Source organism: Leuresthes tenuis, unplaced genomic scaffold (assembly GCF_036924035.1).
Source record: "Leuresthes tenuis unplaced genomic scaffold, fLeuTen1.0.hap1 SCAF_16, whole genome shotgun sequence".
Lineage (NCBI taxonomy): Eukaryota > Metazoa > Chordata > Actinopteri > Atheriniformes > Atherinopsidae > Leuresthes > Leuresthes tenuis.
The window spans coordinates 13,358,711-13,384,661 of record NW_027325370.1 but is presented as its reverse complement, the minus strand read 5'-3'; the positions used below and the strand labels follow the sequence as shown (position 1 = coordinate 13,384,661).

At 39.3% G+C, this 25,951-nt stretch overlaps 1 protein-coding gene across 1 annotated transcript in view; it reads right to left on the bottom strand.

The window, feature by feature from the left end:
* Positions 1-672: 672 nt before the first annotated feature.
* Positions 673-25,951, bottom strand: part of mtcl2 (microtubule crosslinking factor 2) — an 88,138-nt gene continuing 62,859 nt past the window's right edge. Inside the window, exons 9-24 of the mRNA XM_072366271.1 lie at positions 24,652-24,949; positions 24,074-24,298; positions 21,630-21,767; positions 19,428-19,550; positions 18,842-19,072; positions 18,628-18,744; positions 18,195-18,362; positions 11,816-11,977; positions 11,460-11,576; positions 9,841-9,902; positions 9,517-9,664; positions 8,800-9,390; positions 8,338-8,605; positions 8,028-8,246; positions 7,042-7,457; positions 673-6,900 (exon numbers count right to left, since the gene is read on the bottom strand). Of these exons, the coding sequence (XP_072222372.1) occupies positions 6,766-6,900; positions 7,042-7,457; positions 8,028-8,246; positions 8,338-8,605; positions 8,800-9,390; positions 9,517-9,664; positions 9,841-9,902; positions 11,460-11,576; positions 11,816-11,977; positions 18,195-18,362; positions 18,628-18,744; positions 18,842-19,072; positions 19,428-19,550; positions 21,630-21,767; positions 24,074-24,298; positions 24,652-24,949 (3,418 nt within the window). The 3' untranslated portion in view covers positions 673-6,765. The remainder of the gene's footprint in view (positions 6,901-7,041; positions 7,458-8,027; positions 8,247-8,337; positions 8,606-8,799; positions 9,391-9,516; positions 9,665-9,840; positions 9,903-11,459; positions 11,577-11,815; positions 11,978-18,194; positions 18,363-18,627; positions 18,745-18,841; positions 19,073-19,427; positions 19,551-21,629; positions 21,768-24,073; positions 24,299-24,651; positions 24,950-25,951) is intronic.

Genomic DNA, 25,951 nt, shown 5'->3' with positions numbered 1-25,951 from the left:
TTTTTAACTTTTTCATATTTGTTCAAATTACTTGGGTTGGTGAGAATTAAAAATTACACATCCATCATTTTTAAAATGTTTTTAAATCTTATCTTTCGGTGACGTCAATGCACATTGGCGACTATTCCGAAATGAATTAATCTCCTTTGAGGTTTCTCTCTCTCTCTCTCTCTCTATATATATATATATAGTTTAGTTTCAGATCAGGAATGAATGTTGGCCTAAATCTATGCAAAGAAACGAACTAAAATTATGCCCAAAATACTATGTTTATTAGCTTCCATGGAACAGAACAAAATCAAAGCATAAACTGGCCTTTGGGTCAGAGATTGGACGGTAGATCATTAAAAACATTAGGTTCTTGACAGCAGACCCTGCATTTGCCATCCCATCTGCTACTATCACTCAACACTGTTTTTTTTTTTGCCCGTGATCAAACATTATCAACATAAATCTAACAGCCTATAAAACCACCTAATCTAATCTTAGAGGTGGATGCTCAGATTGTATAAGGCAAACAGTCTGACAAACTGCCGAATGGCTGCTTGAGTACCAGCACAAACTATTCCATGTTTGTGAAAGAGGACAAAAAATCATAAAGGGAAGGAGAATATGAACAATGATTATTTTAATTCAAGTTGAATATGTACACAAGACAAAACAACAAACGACTTTAAAATCCATCAAACATTTATTTGTGAATTCTATGACAAACAGGAGGCAGTTATATCTCGTTTTACAAGCTACATTGGTTGGAAAAACAACAACAAAAAAAACACCCAGGTCCTTTAAAAATCCTTTTTGGATGCGATTTCATTAACCCTTTTAACATTTGCTGTTGTCTTTTTTTACTTATTTATTCTTCTATTGTATCTTATCATCATCAAAATGTGCCTATGTACAGAGGAAATGCTCAAGAGTGGTCTATAAAGGGAGAGAGCTACATACTTCCACAGCGACCTGGGTCAGATCAGCTGCTGACATTCAGCTTTTCTCAAAGAAACAAAAGGATAGAGTACAAACCTTTTCTTTCTTATCAAGTTGCAATACGGGGGCACATTTCTCTACCATGTACTCATTTTAGTTAGCTTTCATTGCATTCTCCTTTAAGAATCAAGCGTTTTTTAAAAAAGAGACAAGATTAGGTTATACAGCATAATGCAAATGTACAGGCAGTTTCTAAGTAATAGCTTAGCTACCATTATGAACAGTTAAGAATTCATTTACATAATTCCAGCATGTAATAATCATAAGAATGGTATGGAGGTGGGTTAAAAAGCCGTAAATGATAATTTTTCTTTGATAGGCTTACAGATACACAAGGACCAATAAGACTCATGGTTTGTGACATGCAACCTGTAAGAAATCATCTGTCATTGGCTGGTGATGCATGACCTGTAAAACTGTTCAGTTAGTGGCTGAAATGCCTAGTATTTATGCCTAGTATTTATAACCTGAGGGGAAGAAGAAAATGTGACACCTGACAGGCGGGTAAAAAGGCTGGAGAAAAGAGGACCACTGATAAATGACAAAAGACTTTCGATTAAATCTTTGCGTGGACTGTACCATTTTTGGATTTTTCTTTAATGAAAAGTATGATCAAGCTGCAGCAAATATGTGATCTGATGTGAGATGAAGTTCCAGCTCTGTCATGACGTATCTTGTGTTGGAATACAAATCAAATATAGTAAAAACTACCAAAAACATTTGTTATTATTACCTCTATGAAGTAATACAGACCAGTTTATTTTAATCAAACATGAAACCTTACTCTGTGTAAATCCACGTCTAAATATGAGCTGGAATCTTCTTATCACATGACCTTAAAAACTGACCCGTGTCTTAACTACCAGTATCACCAAGACAGTCCGAATTCTCACCAATTTTGAGGTCTTGCCACAAAAAAGCTATTTTTTTAGGGCTATAATTTTTTTTATCTCAACACTGAAATCCATTATTGCCTAAATGAGAAAGTGGAGAATAACAAAATGACCAATTAAGACATTTAAACTAATTTCCAGATGTAATTAATCTGGAATTTGGGATTTATGATATTTATTTGGAAAAAAAGAAAAAATATTGTTAAAGAGGAAAGGCACTAAAGTAACCTTCTTGTGGACAGTGAAACTGTGACAAACATGTTCCAATGATTAAGCCTAGAGATATACAACTAGTGTTTTGTGTTGTTTAATGATCTCAGCGTTATCAAAAAGTTGAAGAGGTAGAACAGAATCTGGTAAACTTTCAGCCGAGAGTTTCACACTTTTCATAACAAACTCGACAAAGACCTCTGTAAAAGTCTCGCTATTTAAATACGTTTTTTTATACACAAATTGTGACTGATCAAAATCACATAATATTTAAACTAAATAATACCAAAATCCCTGCCATACTGTGGCATCTATTGTGTACACAGTCGATCATTTTTCTTCACTACTTTTTAAATAAAAATTGACCTTCTCTGACCTATGATTGACATCTATTGCAGTTTAACCTGTTACATGTTTGAACTTGAAACATAAAAAAAAGGTTTTCAGAATGAATAAAGTTTAAAGGCTTATTATGAAAGATTTTGTAGCTTTGCAGTGCATCTAAAAAGCAGAAATCGAACCAATGCTAATAAAAGTGGTTCCTTTGAGGTTTCAGACTATTCCTCTTAGTGGGCAGTGGGAGAGACTATGGGATGACTGAGTCACTATTGGATTGTTGCCACTGCAGATAGAACTTCAACAAAGCCCAAGTTTGTCTGCATTGGGCTGAATTCTGTTATATATTTTTTTCAAGCTCTTCTAACTGCATACAGGAAATTGGGAGTGAGATGCCTTGGGTAAAGTGACTGGAAAAAAGTATTTTTTTTAAATAGCCCAAACAAGTTGGAGACCTATGGCTGTCTTGCTAACATGGAGCTGTAATTTGTGCTCTTTGAAAAGCAAGAAGTGCATCCTTTATGGTCTTGTTTTTTTTCAGTGCATTAAGAAAAAACAACAAACAGAGGGCTTGTTAGACTTGAAATTTGCTGTTTGCATATAAAAATTCAAAGTGTTTTGGAAGTTTGTAAACTGGATGTCTGTTAAAATGTGCCAGACCACACAAAAAGGAATTTGAGATAAACCCTCCACTTAACTTTTTATCTTAACTATGCAAGCATGTCGCTGTAAGCTACTGTCAACTGCTAGTATTTAACAAAAGCAGCACATTTGGGCAAATATTATAACTGTAGGAAATATGCACTGCATAAAGAGAGGCAGATAAGTACTGTAGTATGCGGCAGTAATGGTTTGAGCCAATTATGCATTAATGGTTAAAAAATATTTTGTCTCTGCTGTGAAAATGGCTAAAAATCTTTCACAGATAAAAGCTATGATAAAAATAACTACTAACTTTAAGGGGCCACATTTGGAGTGATATAAGTACAATATCTGTGGATTTCCAGTGGAGTATTACTTGAAAATGTTTCTTCTAAGAACTGAAATAAGAGAACGATGTACAGGTCATTATGGCGGCATTGCTAAGCGAATCTGTTAGCCTGTTAGCAAGCTAACATTTTAACTGAGTCTAATGCTAAAACTCAAGACTCTTAAAACTGTAAACTTTGTCCTGGTTTTCTACCAATTGCAAAAGGTCTAATCTATTTTAGGGTATTCCCTTTGTATTTTGTTGTTGTTTCTAAATACATAATGTGCACTATTCGGTTAATACTGGGATTTGTAGAAGTATAATGCAACTGCGAAGGCTTAAATGTTAAAAATATCATGGAATGTAGAAAGGAAGAGTAGCTGCACTCTCTGGGATGGTTTGAAACATTAAATTATTGGTATTTTGCTTTTTTAACCATAAATAGACTAAAACATCTCTCAATTGTGGTTATGTCTGCCACAATTATATATATTTGTGTATATCAGACGGTCTAGTCCTGTCACAATCAGGCCAGTAGCTTCTGAGGCAGTGACTGGTTTCATGCAGTTGGTTTTGTACCAGCAGTGAGGGCTGAAATGGAGACAGGCAGCAGCATAGAGACTGTGGGTTTTCCTTGGTGTGTTATTTAAAAACTTGCACTGTTTCTGTAAATGCCCTATTTTAAACTGCTGAGTCAACAAACGGTGCGCAGAGACCGACAATCACTCGACTGCTGCTCATACACAGATGCCTTGAAGGCAGCAAGCCCACAGCTGACTTTACAAAGAGTAGCACCATGATGATGAAACAGAAATAGAAACAGGCTAATATATCAGCAAAACATTCATAACAATAAACAAAATAAAAAAAAATAATTTACTTTCCAGAAATATAACCCTTGATATAAAAAAAGTTTATATATCATTTATACTACATCCTCCTGTTAATCATTTTGTTTCTCCTTCACTGTGATGCCTTACTGTATTGCAACTTTAGTACTGATTGTATTTATGTGCATAAAACAATCTTACTCATTAAAATAGGCTGCTTGGTTTGTGTGTTTTTCATATGGAGTCCAATTTTGTTGTGAGCTGACTAACAGGCGATCCAGCAGGCACTTTGATCAGCTGATTAATTACAATGACATACCAAGCAAATGGTTAGGAGGAACAGCATATAATAAAAACACTTTCAAATATGATTGTTTTCAAATCATGGTATTTTTCATGTTTTCCGTTTACTAAAAAGACTTTGTAATTGTGTCAGTCTTCATGTAACATCTTTAGTCTTTCACACATTTTCCAAATTTCTCTTGGATGATCCAACATCATTGTCTTTTTATGATCTTGGAATTCCTATTCAAGACAAAGTAAAACATACAGTGCATTTCTAATTTAGAAAGTCAACTTGACCAAAGTTTGTAAGTGAAGTAAATAGAAAAAAACCCGAAAAAAATCTTATTTCTTGAAAGAAGTAAAAACTTTCAGTGCAACTTTTTAGTGCGAAAACAAGGATAGATATATGTGAAGGAAAAGTGGTGCAGATGAAGGAAGTTACAGGAGAGTATTTTAAAACTAACCCCCATCATCAGACCAGGGAATGATGCAGTGATACGGATGAAGAATCTACAGTATACACAAAACACACAAATGCTTTGAGCAACGACCTTGAATATTTTCTCTGAGTAAAGACTGTTTTGATGGAGTTTAGATTTTTGGGTCAATCATAAGAATTTTAGCAGATTAAGTTTGGCTGTATCTGCAATGCACATTTGATTCTGGCTTTTTTCCAACTTTTCCTACCTAAATGAAGCATAGAGGGTATGGATGGACTGATGGACTATGTTTTTGATAAGGTATAAACTGCGTATATATCAGATTCCAAAAGCTGGATTAGCTGTGCCAAGAGTAAAAGAAAAATAAAGCAAATAAAAACATCTCTATTTGATGTCCCGTGAACTTCGCATAAGGGCTCTCAGTTTGATTTTACAACCTAAAAGGAATGGTTCATAACTGGTGTCACAAACTGAGCGATTTCACAACAGTGTGCTGGAGGACTGTACATGTTTTCAGCAGATCATCACCCAGAAGTTTTAAAATAAATCTCGACATCCGAGAAGTTGCAGCTCAGACTGCCCGCTGAAACAAATTCAAACCAAAATATTCATTTAATAACCAGTCTCTAAAGAAGACGTCTTGCATTTGCAAAGCTTAAATCATGGCTTCAATGTCACCAAATGATCCAATATTTATGGTCAAAGTCCTTTTATAACTTAACAAGCCTGAAGCGCTTTTTGCTTTTTAGGTTTGCTAATAAATAAAATTGGTAGAGGTTCTCTCTGGAAATCAGTTCAACGATGTTAATTATAGAGTCCCAACATTCTTCATTCAAGTCCAGGACTGGTCATGCTGGGAAACACAGCCCAACACACTTTAAGGTCTCCTTTTGTGTACTATTTATTTATTTATATATGTATTATTTTGTGACACTGTAAACTTGTCAGTAATGTGTAATTCAGATCCACGTTGGAGACACTCGCTGGAATGCTATTGTGCTAATCAATCGAAGCGGCATAATTTTCCAGCACAGCATCTGCGTTTTGTGACAAGTTACAGAGAGAGTCCGTTTCTGCAGAAACCCCTCTGGAGCAATCAATGGAGCTTTCCATCAGATAACATCTCACACATTGATTGTTTCAGAGTGGCAAACCCAACATAAAAGATCTTTCAAGCTGTGACGGATGTCTTCTCTGTAGTTTTATAGCTCCCAAAGATAAACATGGGCTTTATACTCGTATTCAAATTGTGACTGCATGCTGTCTTTTCACCTTGCCTATTTGTACATCTAATATGGCTGCTTGTTCAACAGCATGATGTCAAGATGATATTAACAAGGTGCATGATCTGGCCCTTAGCAGACCTTAGTTATTAGTACCTTTTATTCTGCATGTTGGAGGTTGCGTTTTGTAGGTCCAGTCCTGACATCTTCATTTAAACTGTTTGTATCTTCTCAGTTTATTCTTGTATAGTTGGAGTGTTAAACTGTGTCTGTGTTTTCTGTCCTGCTGGTAGTTATGGTGGTGACGGTCTGATCTGTCCTTGGCATCGGCGATACAGTCCAAGACAGGTGTAATACTGCCTGGCCTCTGTGAGTTTGTGTAGGTGGCAGTAATTTTGTGAGGCAGCATGTGCAGTGTGCTAGCAGTGTATGTTGTGTTTGGCAGTGTGCCTGTGTGGCCGGTTGTAGGTGTGTATGTACATTTGGTGATGTGAGAGGCGTTGTTTTTGTGGCAGTTGTTGTTTGTGAGGAAGTGGTGTTGCTTTGTGTCTTCCTATCTGCTGTGCGTCTTTGTATGTGGCAGTAGAAGAGTCACTCATTGCAGATGTCGCCCTTATCCTCTGTTGCTGTTGCAGATTCTTGTGGACGGTGTTTGCAGTGGCGAGCAGCTGCTCTTGATGGTCGGGCGAAGCAGGAGGACTGAGCAGCGCAGTCACAGGGCAAATCCTGGCAAAGAGAAAAATGTCTTATTCGCACAAAGATGGAGATATGAAAGTTTACTTCATATTAAATATAAAACATTTGCTAAATCTATAATAATAATAATCTATAATCTTTAATATAAATCTATATTTTCATGCATCTTACCTCCACCCCTGATCCAGTAGCCACAGCATTGCCTGCTGTTTCCTTCGCTCCTCCCATGATACTGACCATCTCCTCCCCAGCTGTCTGTCTCATGAACCTCTTATTAACAATCCTGGTCACGCTGTCATTGCCACCCAACCCAGCCAGCATGCCATGTCCTCCGACCGACACACACTCCGGCTTGGGTTCATCCACACTGCCTAAGCCCCCTGAGACACCTAGACCTCCAAAGCTTTGTGCTCTCTCCACAGGCAAAGAAACTCCTCCAGGGCCACGACTGGTGCACACATTCTTGAAAAATTCCTGGACCAGTCCTCCGCATCGCTGAGAGCTGGTGTCAGATCCAGATACTGCTGCACCAGAAGGTTTTCCTGCAGCTGGGAGCTGCCGAGCTGGGCTAGCAGTCTGACTGGCTCCTAATGCAAAAAAGGGATCAAAGATGTGTATTACAATTGAAAGGACTAATCGAATTCTAGAGGCATACTTGCACTTTCAAATCAATGATATTTAAACAAAGTTCCAAATGTAATTAGCAGGGATGGAGACTTTTAGTCTTGTCGACACAAGCTTGGATATTCATTGCTTACAGGGAAACCTTGTTTTCTGCCTTTTCAAAAAGAAAGTCTTGGGATCTGGTTTCTATTAGACCAGTTTGATATCAGAAAACATAAACCCTCTCTGAACAATGGTCCTGCAGGATTTGCAGGACTTAAGTTCAACAAACTCTCTGAGAAACAGACAATGTCAAAAACTATGGGTGACCAGCTGACTGCACTCCATTTAGTTGATTTCCAGTTTTAATACCTGCATCTCTCATTGCCATAATCATACTTTTCAACTGTTACTATTACTAACTAGTAATAGTTTCCTGGAATCTCTTCCTTGTCCAGTTTATCAAGTTGATTTTAAAATAATCAAAATTTGCAAAGAAAAATTGAGCCAGCTTCGAGGTTAAACTCCTCCATAGTCCACATGGATTATTTTACCTATTTCGCCCCTCCAAAGTGACTCTGTACTTCCGGAGTGCTCCACCACACTAAAAAGGCTGGAGAGGCCGTCGGTGAGGCCACTCAAGACGGGGCTGTCCCTGGTGGTGGTGGAGCGAGCCCATGCCGAGCCGCCTCCTCCACTGATGGGTCTCTGCTGGAGGCTCCACAGGCTGCGATCCCTGCTGGAGGAAGTGCTGTCCAGTCTGGAGGTGGAGCCTAAAAACAGTATGTAGCTATCTCAGTCTTCTAAAAGTTACAAAATAAAGTAAAAAATGTATAAAAAGATGCTGAAAGATTGCTAAATTACCAGAGGACACTCTGCGTTGTAATTTTGGTGATCCATACTTGGGAGAGCAGCATGGTCTATCGATACGGCTGTGAACTTTATCCAGAGACGTTGAAATCTGCCGAGTACGGGCGGACGCCAGCGAGGAGGTGGTAGTTGGTGATGGACGAGGAGACCAGGCTTTGGAGTGAAGCCCCACCCCTCTGCCGCTGGGAAGGATCTCTGTTTGAAGCCCAATGCTGACATGTTGAGCTGCAGTCTGTGTGGACCTGGTGCACACGCCAACTAGCTGCATGGAGAAAAGAATTTGGCAGAGATTGCTCAAGTGTAACACTAGAATTAACACTAGAATATTCCTGAAAGTAGCTGTCTGAATTATAAATAGTTTCAAGTAAACATTTTCATTAAAAAAAGGCCTTTTAGAAATAAAAAAAATGACCAATATATCTAAAAAGGATGAGGAATCATATTGAGAGGTGTTACCTGACTACCAGGTTCCTTGTTTGGTTTTCTCTCCAGAGATGAAGAGCGAATGGCCTGGCGGACACAATTGGTCATCTCCTTCATGTCGTCACTTAAGTTGGCTGATATCTCCCCGATCTCCAGGTTGTGGAAAGCAGAAGAGGATGTCATTCCATCACCCACTCTGTTAGCTGCCCCACTACTTACGCTGTTATTGATGACACTTGGTAATGAACTGGAAATGCAGCTGCTTCTGCTCTCCAGCAGCTCCCGGTGCTGCTTGGACAGCGAGCTCAGCCACTGCTCATAAGAAGAAGAATAGGAGGATGCAGCTTGTTGATGCTGAGCGTCCAGGGAGTCAGCATCTGTGTCATTCTGTCCAAAGGATGAGCTCCCATTCTGGATGCGTTGGGGCTCCATGGGCTCTTGATTCCTTTTCTGGTGCTCCATGCGTCTCACAGCAGGAGGACTGTAGTAGATCCGGATGCCAGTTCTGTCGGGGGCAGTGTAGCTTCTCTGTACAGATTCCAAACCCAGCTGAGATCCTGCTAAGCTGCTGCAAGAGCCACTGGGACCATCCCAGGTTTTACAGGTGTCAGTGATTTCAGGGGCCTGAAAACAAGAGACAACACTATGAAATGATTTCACATTTTGCTGCTAAGTTTTAACACAGAAAAATAAATCCAACCTTTGACTCAGAGTCAAAATTTTAAACCGGTAAACAAGTAAATTACACACCTCATTGGTCAAATAGGTCCAGTTCTTCCTGGTTATGTCACCCAGCTGAGGGCGAGCAAAAAGGGCCGGGACAGCAAACTGTGTTTTCTCCTCCTGACTGGTCGTGCCATTGACCTCGGATTCTTCAAGCTCTAATGCAGATTTGATCCTTTTCACAAACAAGTTGATGAGAAAGAAGTTATGTTCTGCTGTCAAGATAACACATTTAAACATCAACTTTTCAAACAAAGGTTTTAGATCCAACAGGCATAAAGTGAGTTTCATGAATAAAAATCAATTCTATGTGTCCAAACTGATACAAATAGCAGTGTTTTCAGTTGTCACCTTGGTGATGTTCCATTTGCAATAACGGTGTCTGCAGAGGATTCATCACCCGGTGGCTTCGACTGCAAGAACAAAGAAGACAGTAAGAGAAAAGGAAAAATAACAATCTCATCTTTACGACCTATTAATATTCAAATGACATTGTTTGGACAAATTGCTCTTGCAGCATTCTTCAATTTCACACTTCTTTCACACCCCTGAAGTCACCATCGAATTCCTCAAAAGCTGTTATTATTGGAGGAAGTGGAGACTTTCTCTGGTTTAGCAAGTCTGTAGCAGACTGCACAAACACACAGCTGACATTGCTGAGTCGGTGTGTTTCACACTTGAGGGGCGAACTCCCGCTAAGAAGCAATTTCCCCAGAAAGTAAAGAGAAAGAATGAGGAAGAGTAGGAATAGGGAGAGGGACATCTGTAGATAATGTGCCTCGGTGTGTTTATGCATATTTTCACTTTCACCTGCAAATCAGTGAAATGTAAACCAAACTCTTTGGATGTGAACAGCTTGCTAACAGAAACTATTGCAGACAATATACTAGCTTAGTTTCCCAAACCGGCTAATTACATCAATTCATTTTTTTCAATAACTCAAATAGTGTGTATCTATGAGAGAAAAAAAATGACTTTTATCAGATTTATAACAATGAATTGCTCCAACTGTGTTCAACAACAAACTTTACACTAACTGGCCTGATGGAGGCACTACTATCAAATGGCTTATGTCTCTGAAAGGTCCAACTTACAACACTTAATAGGAGTGGAAAGTCTTTCAATTTTCTGGGTGACAAAGCATGACGCAAACACCTTTAGAGTGGCTCAGGGAAAGGCAGAAAGTAGAGTGAATTTTTAAAAAGACAAGTTATGTTTCCTGCCAAGTTTTCACTGCGGGGAACGGTTAATAACTGGAATGAGATGGGATCATTCAGCAGAGGAAGGAAGAGGAGGGAGATGGATGAAAAAGGGAAAGGAAGGAATGACTGGACAGGAAAGAGGGTAAGAAAGGGTGGAGAAAGACACCTCCAGGCTGCAAACCTCAAAGACGTGTCCTAACTGTACGTCCGGGACTGAAAATGACCTATGATGTAGCTCAGCCTCATTACTGCCTGATATGTTGCAGCTGCTTGGCAATAACTGTGCTGGTGTCTAAACAGCAGATATAACTGACCACGTTTTCCCGGTGAGCTAAGCTCAATTGCACACATTACTCGCATCATAGCATTGACAGCTAAATGGTTACTGTTAATACCCACAAAACAATCCTGGGATGAAATTAACAAAGACAGCAATTTTAGAGCTCAAAATCTCCTGCAGTGCGTAATTTAGAGGTTTGGTTCCTAAATATATCACAACAATCCATCATCAAAAGGACAGCTTCTAATTATGTACAGGTGAGATGATCCAGTAAGGCAAATTTGCAATAAGGGAAATTGTTAAGACATGACCAAATAACAAAAGCAAAGAAAGCAGGAAAGCAGGAAACAAAGTGCTTCCTTTATTTTGATATACCCTCAACGTCCTCCTTATGTCAGACACCCTCATCCTCTCAGCTAAGAGTATCCCCTGATAATCTCTGACATTTCTTACTTTGACACATTCATTCGTACATCCGCCTGTCTTACCTTCCCCTGTTGTGAAGTGGCTTCTCTGAGTCTCTGCTCCCACTGAGCTCTCTCCTGGCTGAACCTCTCCAGTAGCTCCAGCTTCTCTCTGCCCCAGTTCCTCTCTCCGATTTGAAGCTGATAGGTCAGCAGGTCAGGCCAGCCAGAAAGGATACAAGCATCAGAAACCCAGAAACACGATGGAGGTGATAACCACATTACCATTCGTGGACTATAGCTAAATTTGTAAATTACAAACACAACAGGCTCTCATGTTTTATCATTCTAGGCTGAACAAAATTGAAATCTCACCAGCTGACTCATTTGCTCCTTGTCAGTGAAGTTACAGGTTTTGCTCCATGCTCACACACACATACCTGTTTAGTTAGGTCCATTACAGCTCCATAGGACTCAGCCAGAAGGTGTTGGTGTTCCTCACGTTCCCTCTTTAGCGACACTTTGAGGTCGTGGGTATCCAGTGTTTCAGTGGAGGACAGGGCTACTGCTGCGGCTGCTGGTTTGCCTGCTTTAGCCTCAAGCTGAAAGGTAAAAAGCAGAATCATCACAGTAAACCCTCGTCTTACATAAAAGGGGAAGATATATGAAGATATAAGGTCAAAATATATGTTTATCTAAGCACAGTGCCAGCCTGTTTCGACACCTCTTTGTTAACAGTCTATTTTCAGGGTGGACACTTTGCAGCTACTCAACCCCACCCTTTTAGTGAGACCAGCAACTATGATTTTAGTTCTTTTAGTTCATTATGATGCTTTCATGAGTGAAATTTAGTGATAGTTAGTAGCAAGAATGGTGCCAAGAGACAGTAAGCTGTGCTACCATTAATCTGAGTAAATTTAACATAATTGTAGTGCTTAAGTATTGTTATATAATAGACTGTAATAATAAAGTTGTACAAAACACACCAGACAAATGGGACAAACAAGCAATTTCATGTTAAATGTTTAGGTAGCATTTAAAAGCAGCAATTTCAGTCATATTAACTTTAAATGCAGGATCAAAACAGGCCACATTTAATGAAATATATCAAAAAATTCTTCTGCAAAACTAAGTATAAACACATGCATTATTACTTCAATAACTGTATTTGTGCAGAGAATCTACAAAATGGGATTGAACATATGGCAGTAATAAGGAATGGAATATCATCCAGGAAAAACATGTTCTGTCACTTTAAAGTCAGAAGCACTCAATGATAAAGAAACAAAAGTTCTATAATTTAGTCTAGAGAATAAAGATAATGAGATTTAGAGAGGAAAAACCTTGAGTAATAGTATTCAGTAACTATTTATAATACTAAAATGTGTCTGGTGTTAAGGCAGTGATACATACAAACAAAAAAGCATTCTTATACACGTGCTGGTATTAATATCTGTCAGGATTCCAAATACAACTCATCTGAGCCAAATGAAGTCCCAGAGTCTGTGTATGTTTCATCCTCATGACTTTCTGTCATCTTTCCTCTCTGAATGCCTTCCTCTAATCCCTTATCTCTCCCCATCTCACCCCTTCATGTCCCTGCAGATCTCTAACCCTCTATTTTGAGGTCTCTCACCCCTTTTTTCACCCTCCATGAATCTGGCCTGCTGTAGGTGGGAACACTTTAAATTTTCATGAGCAGTTCTGCATTTGCTTTTCTGTGTCTGAGCCACATGGTGCATGCATTCGACACTAAGGGCCCATCATTTTGAAAAACGGGCACACGCTAATGCTCACACACGCCCACTCCTCCCAGACCCATCAATCCTCTCTCTGCCTCTCTCTGTCTGGCTCTGTGGTGTCTGTATTCGGTGCTAATGGAACTGTCAGGCAACCAATCACAGCGTAGTGCATGCAGACTTAGCCCGTCTCCTATGACAACGCGGTGTTTCTCGTTAATGATGAACACGGCCTAACGAGCCTCGTGTTTTTAACGAGGTTTGCTGCTGAGACAAAAGAGAGGTGCATGTTTCGCTGGATGACAGGTGGATCAGACTAATCTGGTTAAGTTACTTAATTAGATCTGGCTTCAGTTACCTTATTTATGTAGCTCAAATTTTTAATATGAAATTTACAAAATTTCCTTAATTAAGCTTTACTAGAATAACACCAGTGAGTGAATTACAGTTTCTGTCGATAGAAGAATTGTTCCTGCTATGAAATATCTAAAATAACAAATGTTTACCCTCACATTTTTTAACATTCATGTCACTTTGTGGTTGTTTTCTTCAAGTATCCACAGATGTCTATAGAAATAATACAAATAGATTTGAATTTGATGAGGCTGGAAGATCAAAAGTAATAAGCATATCAGTTGACAATAACTGTGGTGTTTCACTATTTCAGCTTCTACAATGCAAATAACAAATTATGATATATAGATAAGTTGCTGACAGACTTGGACAGGAAAGGAAAATCATTTCAACAAAGTCTCTCTTGTATGTATGTAATGTATATGTTATGATCAAAAGCAAAGCGTGAACGATACCTTCAAAAGGCATCCACTTAAGCTGTCATTAAAAGGTATCTCCTGCATTAAAGCTGCATGTTTAAAAAACAACCAATCAACCCCTTAAAAAAGCTTCATGATGTCAGTCATCCATACTTTATACGGGAGCTGTGCAGTAGTTCACGTTTGTGGCAAATTATCCAGTAACAATGCAAAACCATGGTAACAGTTAGCAAAACTAGGGCTAACATTGTCATTTTTAGGCTGCATGTTATTTCTCTGCAGTGGAGCCAATGTTATCTGTTAACCTTCGATACCTGACAACCTTCGCAAAAATATTCTTTTTTTTAAAAAGTTGAGAAAATGACTTCACAGTAAAATTATCAAAATTTGAAACAGTAATGGCATAACATAAACTTACTTTTAGCAATACATGTCTAAACTGAGTGGTAGAGATGACTTAAGCAGGTAATGTCACTAAAATATTTACTCTACCAAATGGTAGACCAGGACATTGAAGGGGAAATGTCATCTTTATAACACAGCAGCCTTAAGATGTTTAGTATGGCCAAGCAGCAGCAACAGACCAGAAGAGTTCCAGAAAGATTTATGAATAAAACAGCTTAGATGTTACATAACACATACAGATGAACTCAAATATAGGCACAAAGTAAATAGCTGACTTTCTTACAATCCGTAAACTTAAAACTGAAGCTTTAAATTTGATATCAATACATTTTTCATCACATAATGTTTATGTTCCAAGTAAGTCTTAGCTGTGATAATTATTTGATATATAAAAGTAAAAAAGCTTCAATTTCTGGGGCAAAATGACAATGAAAAGGTGAAAAAAAAGGACTATATTCTCAAAGCCACCATCATCATTCATCATCGACTAAACAAAACAAGATTTTCTGCAATCATGTTCGAAACTCCAGAGGTGCTAAAGGACAAATATATTTTTCTATCCATTGAGAAAGGCAGGCGGGTTTAATCCCCAGCTTCTCCAGCCTTTATTATCAACTGAGCTCACTGCCTCCCGGCACCAGCTTGTAGTGGAGTGATACCTCTGAGACACAAAGCAAAAAGTCATTCCAACAAAGAGTCTTTGTAGCCTACAAGTAACCAGACCTTATCCATTGAGATTCCAGATTAGAAAACTTTGGATTCATTTTCCTGTTCACTAGCAACTGGGCTATCTCAAAACAAACAACCCGTTTTTTCTGGAGGACACCTGAAAATTAGGAAATTAATATATCAGTCGTTATCCGCCCTTTAGGAGTGATATGGATGTAACAGACGTGATGAAGGAGCGATCAGAGCTGCTTACTCTGTCATTAAAGAGATGGCAGCTGCTTGGAAGGCGTTCCAGTCAGAACAGATGAATGATTAACCCAGAAGATATGATCTAAAGCAACATCAGAGGGCGCCTCAGGTCTTAGCAGGTTAATACAAAGAGAAAGGGAGGCCGTTTTGTCTCGCACGCTTTCAGGGTTCTGGACATCGTTTCTACTTCACTGGCCGTGTTTGTTTATCAGTCTAAGCGGTTAAGATAATTTTCCATCAAGATGTTTGACAGGTGGGACGGCATCTGAAATTGATTTGACTTTTACGGTGAAGCAACAGCTGGACGACCCGCTGCCAGAGGCCTTGGCACAGATGTGTTTGCCTGGTTAGTGAATATCTACACACACACACACACACACACACACATTCCCACACCACTGTGGCAAATTGATGACATACTTCAGTGTGCATTGTTGGCCAAGGAAGGATTGTTTACAGCTGTGGCATTTAGGTCAGGGTAACAGACACACCCACCCACACACACTTTGGTGGGATAGTTCACACAGCAGACAAGAATGAGGGCATTAAAGTGTTGCACAGATGCATGTTTGTGTTTCAGTTTGAAAAAAAAAAAATTGTGATTTAGAGCAAAACAGTCAAACATAATTGATACTGAAATGTTTAACCCAACATGATGAATAGTTTTGCCCAAAATGAATTGTAAGCAGGTGATTTATTCAAACAGACCTGCAACAACGTCACTTTAAGGAAAAGAAGAGTGTTTTTATCTCTTTGTAACACTGTTCTCATCCACAAAGACAAATTATCTTTCTATGATCACCCCAACACAAGCACTGCATTGCTCATCGATCATGACAATGATTAATGAGGCCTGTCAGTGTTTCTGAGTTTGTGTACTGGTGGAGACCAAGATAACACAGAAAATCCTCAATTGTGGGAACATTTACCGCTTTTCATGACATTTTTTGTGGAAATTTGGCCATTTTCCTTCGTTTTACCTCATTTTAGGGTATCAAAACTTTGCCTTCACCAAAAGTGATGATTTGTGGTTTTGTAAGGATAGCTTTGGTGTGCTTGTGTGATGTGATTTACTTGTTTTCACGGGGAAAAGGATGTCAGACTTCAAAAGACAATATGAGCTTCTCTGAAAGTCTCTGAGCGCAAATTCTGGAAAATTAGTCTTAAAGGGGAAAGTAAAGACAACTTCAATATTTCTGGTGTATATATGACTACATAGCAAAATATACAGTCAGACACCAGTGAAGGCAACACATATAATATTTTTTAGTCTTCCAGTCTTAATAAGTATATGCTATTTGACTCTCTCCAGCTCAGTTACTGCGCGGTAACAAATAAGATGTGTTATATCTCTGAGGCTGTTAATTAAAACTATTAGTACTTCAGCTATTGTTATGAGACAGAGAGGGAGACAACGAAAGGAGAGGGGGGAGGAAACATTACACTCTTTACTCAGAGCCCGTTGACAGATGTGGAAACTGATCGTAAGAATGTTATGAATTTTGTACAGTCCGTATTATGCTCGCATACAGATTATTCTTTCTTTTAGAGTATGTTGAAGTGCTTCGATTTCTTTAAAAAAAACAATTTTTTTTCTCATATTATTCATTGCTACAGCAGCTGTTTTCCCCTTCTGTCTCTTTAAGAACCCCCTCCTGAAAGGCAAAGTCTGCTCAGAAAAGTCAGCTGATTGGTCAGAAATGGTGTCCGTTAAGGCAGCTGTTCATTTGTTCCAGGTGTGCCAAAGTTACTACCAGGCAGTATTATTCAAATTCCGTTACGCACACAGTGATGTACAGATGATAAATAAGAAAAGTCTCGACAACAAACAAGTGTTTCTGAGAGGCTGCTCATTTGACCTTTTTTCAAAAACCACCTGTCAAAGTAACTGTAGAAGCAGAGGTATGACAGCTTATTCATTTCAGTATGTTGCCCATCCATGACTACAAGAATTAAAGCAGACATAAATGCATTGGCCCATTATTTGTCTTTACTTTACTTTTAAAGGTATTTTACAATTTTCAGACACCATTAAACTGTGCGCAGATGCACGAGTCTAATTTCTGAACCATGAATTGATGTAGGTACTGCCTTACTTATTTTCTTGTTCCAACACCGTTTGCCGCAAGTTATTATCAAAGACGCCAAGAAATTACAAAAGGGAGGAAGCATAACTTTCCATGTAAAACTGAAGGAATAACAAATCAGAACGAGACATGCCTTGTGAAAAAAGTAAGTACTGATATCAACACAAAGTTTAGAGCAAAGGACCCTGGCAGAAGAAACAAAAGGAAAAATTCTCTATCAACATCTGAGCAGCTGTTCTTATGAGGACCATTACGCAGGGCTGCAATCATTTATAGCTCCCAGATTAATAAAAACATAATTAGCAGAGAGAAGGCCAATCCAATCTGGCACCAACTCAATTTAATTCACACAGCAGTGTGTGAATAGTGAATTGCTTGTTGTTTTTCCTTTATAAAGCTGTGTGTAAAGAACAAAAAAATGATAATGATAATTAGAAATTTAGGCTCTGTGAAATAGCCAATTTAGTTTCATGTTAAAGTAGGTCTCCTCTTCGCTCTCATTTCACCCGACACGTGACAAGCATCGAAAAGTCCGAAACAAGTGTGAGACACCAACATTTTAATGAACCGTTTACTGTATGTGTGAGAGAAGGTGCACACATGCGCATATTCATAACTTATACATCTGACTCCGGGTGTTCTACATCTGCCTAGTTACAAGGCTTGCAAACAAGTAACCTGCATATTCACATTGCTTTGGCATTTTAACTCGTCACAGGTCGCCGTAACTTTTCTGTAGTGAATTGATGGCTGATTTATTACCAAGTATTACCACTCTATTTCTTTTTCTTTTTCAAACTACTCAAAGAAATAAAACTACCATATATAAATACATTTTAGTCAAAGGCCAGGATACTCTGACACAACGTTTTAACACCAGTAGTTCATCCTCCTTACCTGTGTTATGAGGCTCTTCAGCTCAGTCCTCTCCATTTCCCATGATGCCTTGGCCTTTGCAAACTGCTGAGTGAGCTCCTGGGAACCTTGTCTCTCTTGTCGCAACTCTCCACTGAGATCCTGCAACGCAACCCTCAGGTCTGCCAAAGTGCTGCTCACAGCACTCGACTACAGGGAAACACAAGTAATCCATTACCAGACTATAAGTGCATCGTTGTGCGTGTTTAAGGTATCACTTATGTTGTGGGGACCTAAATAAGTTTACATAATCACATTATGGGGACTTGTTTTCTTTATGAGGACAAGGTGCAGATGCATTTTCAGGTTAAGGCAAAGGTTACAAAAGCAGTCCTCGGGAAATGTATTTAAGTCATTTCACATGTAAGATGCTCTGAAGTCAAGGTTGTATGTGTGCACATATGTCACTTTGTACCTTTATAGTTGGGCTGAGCGGCTGTTCATCTGCAGAACCTCTCTTGTCTGCCTGGTGAGTGGGGCTCGGCAGGTTCTCCTCCTCCAGCAGCAGGTACAGGTCCTTCAGGCTGTTTATCTAAAGAACCAATCACAGTGAAGCGTCACCTGTCACCATTCTTTTCAAATCTACACCAGCACATAAGAGCAGATAAGTATTGGATTACACCTCATACCTCTAAGACATCTTTCCACTCTGTGTCCTTTTTACAACTCAATCTCCACTGTTTGAGGAAGCAGCGTAGTTTGAGACTGAGCAGTAACAGGGCCTGTTTGAGGTGCTGGGATTCTTGGACCAGAAGATTCCTCTCCTGACTCCACAACTTCTGCTGAAGCCGAGCATGGAGGCCCAGACTCTGCAGCTGAAAGTCCCGGCGGAGCAGGGCTTTCTGGTGCTCCTCCTGGAGCTAAGGGTGGGGTGGGGGGTGGGGGCATTCAGAAAACATACATACCAAAAAAACCAAAGTTCAATGACAAAACATTTATTTTCTAATGGAAACTTATCCATCAGATACATCTCCCCTTATATTTATGTTTAAGGGTTATTACCTTACTTAGAATTCAACTGCAATGTAATTGCTGGAAAACTTCAGAAAGCATTATTTAAGATATATATAAATAGATTGAGCTGCTCCAGAAAAGTAAACAAGATTAAATGTAAAAAATAAAATGGTAAATGTAAACTCAAACTATAAAGATGTCTTCTTCACATTTCTGTATATATTCAGTCCGACTGTGTTTTCATTTATGAGGTAAACTGACCTGTGAGAGTTTAAGAGCAATTTCGCTGTAATCTTGTTTCTCTTTCTCCAGCTCCTCCTGAGTTCCTCGAACCAACTCTTCTGCTTCAGACAGCTGGTCCCGGAAGTCATCGGACTGGATGAACTGGATGAGAGAATGAAGGAAAGGAGAAAATGGTGAAAATGGTCAGAAGCACAGTTAGGAAGGAATGGGACAGAGAGGTAAAAACAGAAATTGCAAGAGAGAAAGAATGACAAGCAGTGGCTAGGAAATATTTTTAGGTAGGAAACAAAGTGGAGAGTCAGCGATTAAAAATGAAAGAGGATAAAGAAGTATAAGAATAAACGGTAGTGAGAGGACAAGGTGTAAGGGAAGTAATTTCGAAGGAAATGATAAAGGCAGAAACAGATATGTGTGGGAAAATAGTTTGGCACTACAACACCCTTTAAATCCCATTTCAGCTATGACACATGACTGCAGGTCCACACACTCTCGCATGGCTCATTTGGCAGCTGAGTGAGTGCGATCCATCGACCCACTACTGTACCATTAATGTCCCCTTTTTATCCTCCACTGGGCTCAGCCTCTGCCCTTCATCACCCTCCACTGAGAGCACCACCCCATGGCTAAAAGTCTCCACTGTCAGGCTGAAAAACTACTTTGACCTTTGTTCTAAAATGACTCCGCTGTGAAAGAGTGGCTGATGCTCTTGGAAAGTGTGCAAAAACATTAGGAGGGGTAATGCAAGAGCAAAATGCGGAAAGAAGTTTTATTCACACACGATCAGCATTTTGAGATGAGAAGATGATTTGAAATCAGGTTAGATTTTCATGTCAAAATAGGTTTATTATAGGCAGTTTTTCGACTATTTTACTGAGAGTTGGATAAGAAAATGAATTCCATGTTCATGTGTTCAGTAACTAAATGAGCTAAAGGATTTGCTCCTTTCAAAGCACAAAAATACACCAGACGGCACCTCCAATTTTGATAGTTTAAAACGTTAAAATGTTGTTTAATTACTGAAAAAAATGTATAAATTGTAACACCATATCATAATTCCATTCAAGGTTTCTCGCTATGATACACAGACTAGACATTGTAGTATTGGTTGAGCTGCAATAGAACTAACATTTAATACAACAAAAGATAACTGACATAAATAGTCTGAATTCTAAATTCTGGGGGGACGAGAACTCCTAGAGTGGGTTATTCTGTATAATATCTGCCTTTCATTTATCTTTTTTTCTATCATTCTATTTTAGTCTCCTCGTCCCATTCACCCTCTTAATCGTGGATAAAGATGCAAAGAAACACAGCTCTGGTTTCCATGGAGACAGACCAGCAAAAGGTCAAGCAAAACAATGGTCTTTTCTTCCTGTCAGCTCTACAGCTGACAGTGAAGTCACTGTTTGTTTTTGTTTGCAACATTGTGTAGCTAGAGTCTGCCACCACTGTATCCCACCAGTAGCTTCCAGCTATAAGGCAGCATTGGCTGTCCACGCACGTGCTCATGCATCTATGAGAGTGTCTTTAAAGATGGATGAGACTCAGTTGCCATCACACTCTCTGTGTGTAATAAACATGATCTCCAAAACATGAGCCATGACTCCTTTATATGTGACTATAGTAGCAGAAAAATGAGTTTTGACCCCATCATTCACAAAAAGCCACAAAGATTTAGAGTTAAAATTCATCCTATTTCATTTTTCAACACAGAGAACCACAGAAATAAGACATTAAAATAAATTCTATTATTTTAGATGTGAGCAATAATTATTGATAACAATTATTGATAAACGTAAATGCATTTGTGCTTATTGTCACTTCACACCTTATAGGAATTGTTAAGATTCAGCATCAGAGACATAGAAATTGCTGTTCATGGTGCTAAACTACCATTTTTTTTGGCTCCAAAACCTCAAGATAAACAAATTATATTGACATGCCAGTAATCATACATACATACATACAGTTATTTGTCAGTTAAAGACAACTGAACATGTATTATTTCAGTAGGAAGTTCATCATTATGTACAGACTGTAAAAGGAGTAGATATGACCTGCATGTGTGTATGCAAGTGAGAATTTTGGCATCAAAACACTGTTGTGAGGCTCTCAAAAAATGCTTGTGCTGGCTGTCAGCCATGAAATAGCTGAGGCTGAGAAAAACTCAGGTCTCATATTTAAGTTGGTGCTTGTCATGATGTTAAAGATTGAGCTTACCGTTTCACAATCTGTCTTCTTCCCTTCCTGTTCCATTTGGCTGATTTCCTGATTTCGCATCTCGTTTCTGATGGATTGGCTGTTCTCCTCAGTTTCATCTTTCACTTCTGGCTCTGATTGGTTCCTATAATCAGGCTGCTGCATGCATGCATGGGCAAGTTAATGAAGAAAAAAAAACAAATAAACAAAAAATCATAGAGAGAGGTAGAGATGGGAGAGGAGACATTGTGGGACAAAAATAAAAATGGAGGAAATGATAGAAAACAGCACAGACGAACACAACCATAAGAAAAACAATACAACCAAAATGGCATCCATCCATGTGACAACATTAAGAAAACATGAAAAACAAATAAACATAAAAAAAACAATAATGACTTATGGGCCTCACAAGACAAAGAAAAGAATGTAGAGGAAGAAGAGCTTGGTCAGGGAGGAAAATGAGAGAGAGGAGAAAAGAAAGAATAGGATGATGTAAGGTAGAATGAACGGCTGAAGGGCGAGGAGAAGAAATGGAAACGGACATAGAAGAGTGCAAAGAACGGAGATCGAAGGTATAAAACAGCAGTGGGAGATAGAGAAGGGAAAGAGGATAAGGAAGAAGGGAAGGAATGGGAAGAGAAGGAGTAAGGCGGTTAGGATGAAAGGTCAGCGCGAAGGGGCAATGAAGCACAGGGGAGGTACAAACAGGTGACACGACGCAAGAAAAGGAAAAGAAAGAATAGGAAAAAGGGAAGTATAAAGGGAAGTGAGATGTGCGAGGAAAGCACGGTGGTTAAGGACATGATGAAGATGTGTTAAGAGTGGGGAAAAGGAGGTTTGAGAGGTGGGAAAGGGGAAAGTCAAGTGCAGAAATCGATCGGTTATGGTGCCCATGCAGAAAGATAGAGGGAAGGTAGAGAGGACAAGAGATGCGAGGAAAGGGGAGGAGAGATAGGAGGGGTGTTGGAATTGGCCTCTAATGGAGTTTAAACATTACACTTTACTGGTGTCACTTAAAAAATATGTAAAATTTCATCACAGCTTCCTTCAAACAGGCAAACCAGATTAGATCACAAAAGAAAAGCAGATTTTCTCCTGTTGCAAAGGGAGAACATCAAATTCCAAAGGTCTTCATTTTAAGCCTAAATGAACGCAAATTTCTGGTGTGGTGATAGATTTGAATTTTTCTGTCTTTTCCAAAGAAATTATGAAGGATTCTTTTGTTTTTTAAATTTTTAAATTTAGAAATGGGCCTTTTCCAGGACTACATAAAGCTAAATCAGCTGATGCCTCTGCTGACTCAGTTGTGCTTTTATAACTTTGTGAATGTTATATTGAATTTCATACGGAATATCCTATGGTTGAAAATAGATTTTCAGAGTACAGTAAATCATACGTCACTGACAATCCGCCGCAACCCATAAACTTCCCAGTGGAGCATTTTAAATGGAAAATACGATTCATGAAGCATGACTGGAAGTCCTTATAGAGCAAACCCACCAGCTCGTCTGCTGCTTTACGAAATCTTTTTGGACAGCTCTCTCAATCTTCATCTCTGGGACATTCACACCACTTTTCATCCCTTCATATTTCAATAACTCAGACTAATTGAATTCTGTGTATAGACATCAAATTTTTTTTAGCTTTAGTGGCAAAAAAACATTCAGTAAGTGGAACGTCGAAAGAGCAGCTAAAATAAAGATGGACAACACCAAAAAAACTAACCCTTCTTTTAATCTGAGTCCTATTTTCATTACTGTACAAAGAAATGATAAAATGTGATTAAAACTACTATTTAAAAGTCAGCTATTGGCATGACGTTATAGAAACAACCACATGAAAACTGTCCAGCTAGGATATTTCACGCCAAGCTGAGTTCAGTCAAATACAACTCTGAATAGTAACATGTATTGGCAAAAATGCTATGTGTGGAATTGTTACAAATAAATGGTATCTTATAACATCACTACATCCATGCAAATTTCTCCATTTGAGGCACAAAGCAGCATCTAAATACAGGTTAGGAGGCAATTTAATAGCATGCAGAGGACATGGGCTATTGGCAGCTCAAATCTGACTTCATTTGATGTATCTATGCAGCAAAGGAGGACTGCTTCGTACAATTTAGAATTAGTGTGTTTTGGACTTGATTCAGCAGCTGTAATCATTTCAAATTAATGTGGAATAAGACGTTATGGTGTGGATGTTGCTGGCAGTCAGATTTGAACATGCTGTGTGAATTCATTCTTCACTGTGTGGATAAACCAAGCAGCATGTTGGAATGGGGTTGACAGTGTTGGTTAGCCAAACAAATGTTTAGGCACAAAAACAAAAACTGAGAACAACAGAGAAATAAACTAGAAAGGAAAACCCAAAACACTCTTCAAAATATAATAAGAAATAAATGAAAGAGAAAGGAGTGAAAAGGAGTGAGGAAGAGGACTGTGCTTCTTGTCTTGTACCTTTTCCTCTGTTCTGATCTCTGGATCTCCAGAGCACGGCACAGAGGTGCAGGGTGAGGCCGGAGAGGACGATCCTTCCACCTGAGCGTCCCTTCCACCTGACTGGGGTTTACTAAGGCTGTCTACCTGCTCAACAAACGCCTGCAGCTGGCTGTGCAGGGCCTGAAGCCTGCTGGTCAGAGCAGCAACCAGAGGGCGGTCTGCCACATCAGACAGCTCTGAAATCTGGGGATCAGAAAAAATTGATTTATCCCTACATTTATTTATCATTATTGGAAGTATGGGGGAACAGCTAGATTTGATAAATGAGACGCTGCTGCTGCTACTGCAGATGGCTGAACAATCAGAGAAAGCTACAGATACAGCAAAATCAATGAAGCTATGATGCAATATGTGACTGGAAAAGTGTCTTCCTTTTTTTTTTTCCATGGCACGCGAAGGGCAATTGGAAAAGTGTCTTCCGACATCTCAACAATTTGATTAATTGATGTATGGCTTAAAAAGTGTCACAGGGAAAATATCCAGTGTAAAGACATCTAGTTTCATCTGACAGTTTCAGGCAGACAGAGGACGGTTACCTGGCTGTGAGGCTGAGGTTTCTCCAGGTCACACGGCTCTGCTGCCTCATTGCTGCAGACCTTGTGATAAATGGAAGGGGAGGAGGTGAGGCAGTTAGACTCAGGGGAGGTCAGGAGCTGTATCGCCGTGGAAACCAAGCGAGCCTGGTCCCTCATGGCCAACAAGGCATCATGGTCCTTCTGCCTCAGGCATCCAGGCAGTGAAGTTGTTGCGTCAGCATTGTCCTCAATCCTCTTTTTCTGTTCATCGATGTCAAGAGCGTCATTCTCCCCTACTGGCTCCTTCCGATGGGGCGGGCTGATGGAAAAACAAAGAGACCTCTTTAGAGACCAACTACCAATGATGACTTTTGTTTGTGGAGATTTTGTCATCGTTCTTCATCACATCTGAAATTTCAACATCTCCATTTCTATAACAACAAGAGACTGAAGAGATCAAGAAGCAAGACAGTTTGGTCAGAATTACCTTTCAGTCTCAATGCAGTTGAATTCTGATAGGCAATAATAATTTGAACTGTCAAAGCAGGTTTATGCGCTCGAGCACAGCTGGAGGAAAGAATTTTTCGCAGTCACCAAACTTTCGGTAAAAGAAACAGCATCTGTGCATGAGCTGGAAAGCCAAAGTGGACACTCAATTTTTAAAGAAAGGTCATGTGAGACGTGTACAATTTATCTGTGATTGTACTTAAGGAACAACCTATTCTGCAATAATTTGCACAGGTTAAAAGTTCTAAATTTGACAAAAGAAGTCAGTGTGTGCGGATCTTTTGTTTGGATGCTTCCAAAGAAAGAAGTAGCATAACACATTTCTGATTACTGGCATCTGCTGCTGTCTCTGTTCACATCCACAAGGAAGCACAAAGCTGGCTTTGGTCTGGGTACCACGTTAGAATATGATGACGATTTTTCATCAGTTGTTCATTGAAAGTCAGCTGTAATGTCAGATGTAACATCTGTGCAAAACAAACTGGATCACTGATTCTCTGATAGCCCACTAGAGGTATCAACAAGCACCAAAAAACAATGTCTGGTTGGGAAGGGCTCATTGTCTCTTAATAAATGAGCCACAGGCATATGTTGAAACATGGCATATCTTTAAAACAACATTAAAGCAGTCGATGAACCGTAAAACAACGTGCTTTTCGTTGTTTTGAAATACATTGACATTTTTTTTATGCACACTTAAACTGGCCTAGAGTGCCAGGGGGCTGAGGTACCACACAGCCACAACTTTGGTTTCAAGCCCCGCATGACTGCTTTACAGTTGCTTGACATCATTGTGAGCTTCTGATGGCATCTT